The sequence below is a fragment of the Hemiscyllium ocellatum genome, chromosome 46 (genome assembly GCF_020745735.1).
Source record: "Hemiscyllium ocellatum isolate sHemOce1 chromosome 46, sHemOce1.pat.X.cur, whole genome shotgun sequence".
Classification (NCBI taxonomy): domain Eukaryota; kingdom Metazoa; phylum Chordata; class Chondrichthyes; order Orectolobiformes; family Hemiscylliidae; genus Hemiscyllium; species Hemiscyllium ocellatum.
The window spans coordinates 2,583,383-2,585,882 of record NC_083446.1 but is presented as its reverse complement, the minus strand read 5'-3'; the positions used below and the strand labels follow the sequence as shown (position 1 = coordinate 2,585,882).

General features: G+C 56.8%; 1 protein-coding gene across 1 annotated transcript in view; it reads right to left on the bottom strand.

Annotated features, from left to right (window-relative positions):
* LOC132836303 (endosialin-like) overlaps nucleotides 1-2,500 on the bottom strand; it is a 15,274-nt gene that overhangs the window by 10,145 nt on the left and 2,629 nt on the right. The window contains exon 2 of the mRNA XM_060855709.1: nucleotides 352-449. Coding sequence (XP_060711692.1) covers nucleotides 386-449 — 64 coding nt within the window. The 3' untranslated portion in view covers nucleotides 352-385. The remainder of the gene's footprint in view (nucleotides 1-351; nucleotides 450-2,500) is intronic.

Below are 2,500 nucleotides of genomic sequence, written 5' to 3'. Positions count from 1 at the left end.
CGTTCCAGGAGGTAATTTGACGCCACCTTTCCAGGGGGTAATTAGGGATGGGATGATAAATATTGGGCTCATCCAGCAGTGCCCACATCCCATGAATTAATCTTAAGAAGCCAGTTTTAGAATTGGAGCTATGTTTGAGGCCTAGTACTGGTTAGGCAGCCTAGTGGGCCTGGGGCCTAGTTGTTGGCATCAGTCCCTCGCTCTCTCTTTTGCCCCTTGACCTTTGAGAGTTTGACCTCCCCCCCCAGTGCTGCTCCCTGTCCTGTCTCCCTCATAGACATTGCCTCTCGATTTGGGAGAATTTATGGGGGGGGGAATGTTTTTCTCAAACCCTGAGGAAGAACACCTTACCTATGTCTGTCCCACCTCCCAGCGGCCTCTTGACTCAGAGATGGGTGACATCAGTTCTCCAGAGGTTTCCGGGCTGTCGTGAGGAAGCACGCTCCAACCTGGAGGAAGAGAGGAACAGCCCGATTGGGAACACAGCCTTAGAGAGGGTGCCGGAGGAGATTGATAGGGACGAGGGGGTGAGGGCACGCACTCAATCCAGACAGACCTTACCTGTCCTTCCAGACACACCCGGGATCCACTGAGTACACTTCGGAAAACAGGGAGAGACTTAACACACACACACACACACACACACACACATACACGCAGACACAGACACACACACACAGACATACACACACTGACACACAGACACAGACACACACAGACATACATACACAGACACACGCGCGCACACACACAGAGACATACACATACTGACACACACACACAGACAGACACACACACCGACACACACCACACAGACACACACACACTGACACACAGACACAGACACACACACACAGACACACGCGCACACACAGACACAGACACACACAGACAGACACCCACACAGACACACACACACACCACACAGACATACACAGACACCCACACAGACACACACAGACACACACACACACGCACGCACACACACCACACAGACATAAACACACTAACCCCGTGCTGTCCCTGTCCTGGGAGTGTTTGATGGGGGGACAGTGTAGAGGGAGCTTTACTCTGTAGCTAACCCCATGCTGTCCCTGTCCCTGAGGGTGAAAATGTGTTGCTGGAAAAGCGCAGCAGGTCAGGCAGCATCCAAGGAGCAGGAAATTCGACGTTTCGGGCATAAGCACTTCATCAGGAAAGGCCTGACCTGCTTTGCTTTTCCAGCAACACATTTTCAGCTCTGACCTCCAGCATCTGCAGTCCTCATTCTCCTGCCCTGGGAGTGTTTGATGGGGGGACAGTGTAGAGGGAGCTTTACCCTGTATCTAACCCCGTGCTGTCCCTGTCCCTGGGAGTGTTTGATGGGGGGACAGTGTAGAGGGAGCTTTACCCTGTATCTAACCCCGTGCTGTCCCTGTCCTGGGAGTGTTTGATGGGGGACAGTGTAGAGGGAGCTTTACCCTGTATCTAACCCCGTGCTGTCCCTCCTGGGAGTGTTTGATGGGGGTACAGTGTAGAGGGAGCTTTACCCTGTATCTAACCCCGTGCTGTCCCTCCTGGGAGTGTTTGATGGGGGTACAATGTAGAGGGAGCTTTACCCTGTATCTAACCCCGTGCTGTCCCTGCCCTGGGGGGTGTTTGATGGGGGACGGTGTAGAGGGAGCTCTCCCCTGTACCGAACTGTGTGAAGTAGATATTGGAACCTTGGGATCTGTCTGATGAAGAGATAAGAGCAGAGACCCCTTCACTGTCCCCTCAGTGTGCAGCCCACCCTGTGTGTCTGTGAGCCTCTCTCTCTCCCTCTCTCTCTCCTTCTTGCTCTCCCTCCCTCTCCCTCTCTCCCTCCCTCACTCTCCCTCTCTCCCTCCCTCTCTCCCCCTCTCTCCCTCTCTCTCTCCCCTCTCTCCCCCTCTCTCCCTCCCTCACTCTCTCCTCTCTCCCTCCCTCACTTTCTCCCTCTCTACCTCCCTCACTCTCTCCCCATCTCTCTCTCCCTCTCCCTCCCCCTGTCTCCCTCTCCCCCTCCCTCTCCCTCTCCCCACTCCCCCTCTCCCTCCCCCTCACTCTCTCCCCCTCTCCCTCCCCCTCCATCCGTCTCCCTCTCTTCCTCTCCCCCCTCCCTCTCCCTCCCTCTCCCCTCCCTCGCTCCCCCTCTCCCTCCCTCTCCTGCTCTCCCTCTCCCTCTCCCTCTCTCCACCTCTCCCTCCCACTCCCTCTCTCCCTCTCTCTCTCTCCCTCCCTCTCTCCCTCCCACCCTCTCCCTCTCTCCATCTCCCTCCCTTCCTCTCTCCCTCTCTGCCTCCCTCTCCCTCTCCCTGGGTTAATCCTGCCTCTCCCACCCTCTCTCCCTCTCCCTCTCCCTCTCTCTCTCTCCCTCTCCCTCCCTCTCTCTCTCTCTCCCTCTCTCGCCCTCTGCCTCTCTCCCCCTCTCCCTCTCTCGCCCTCTCCCTCTCTCGCCCTCTCCCTCTCTCCCTCTCCCTCTCTCCCTCCCCCCTCCCTT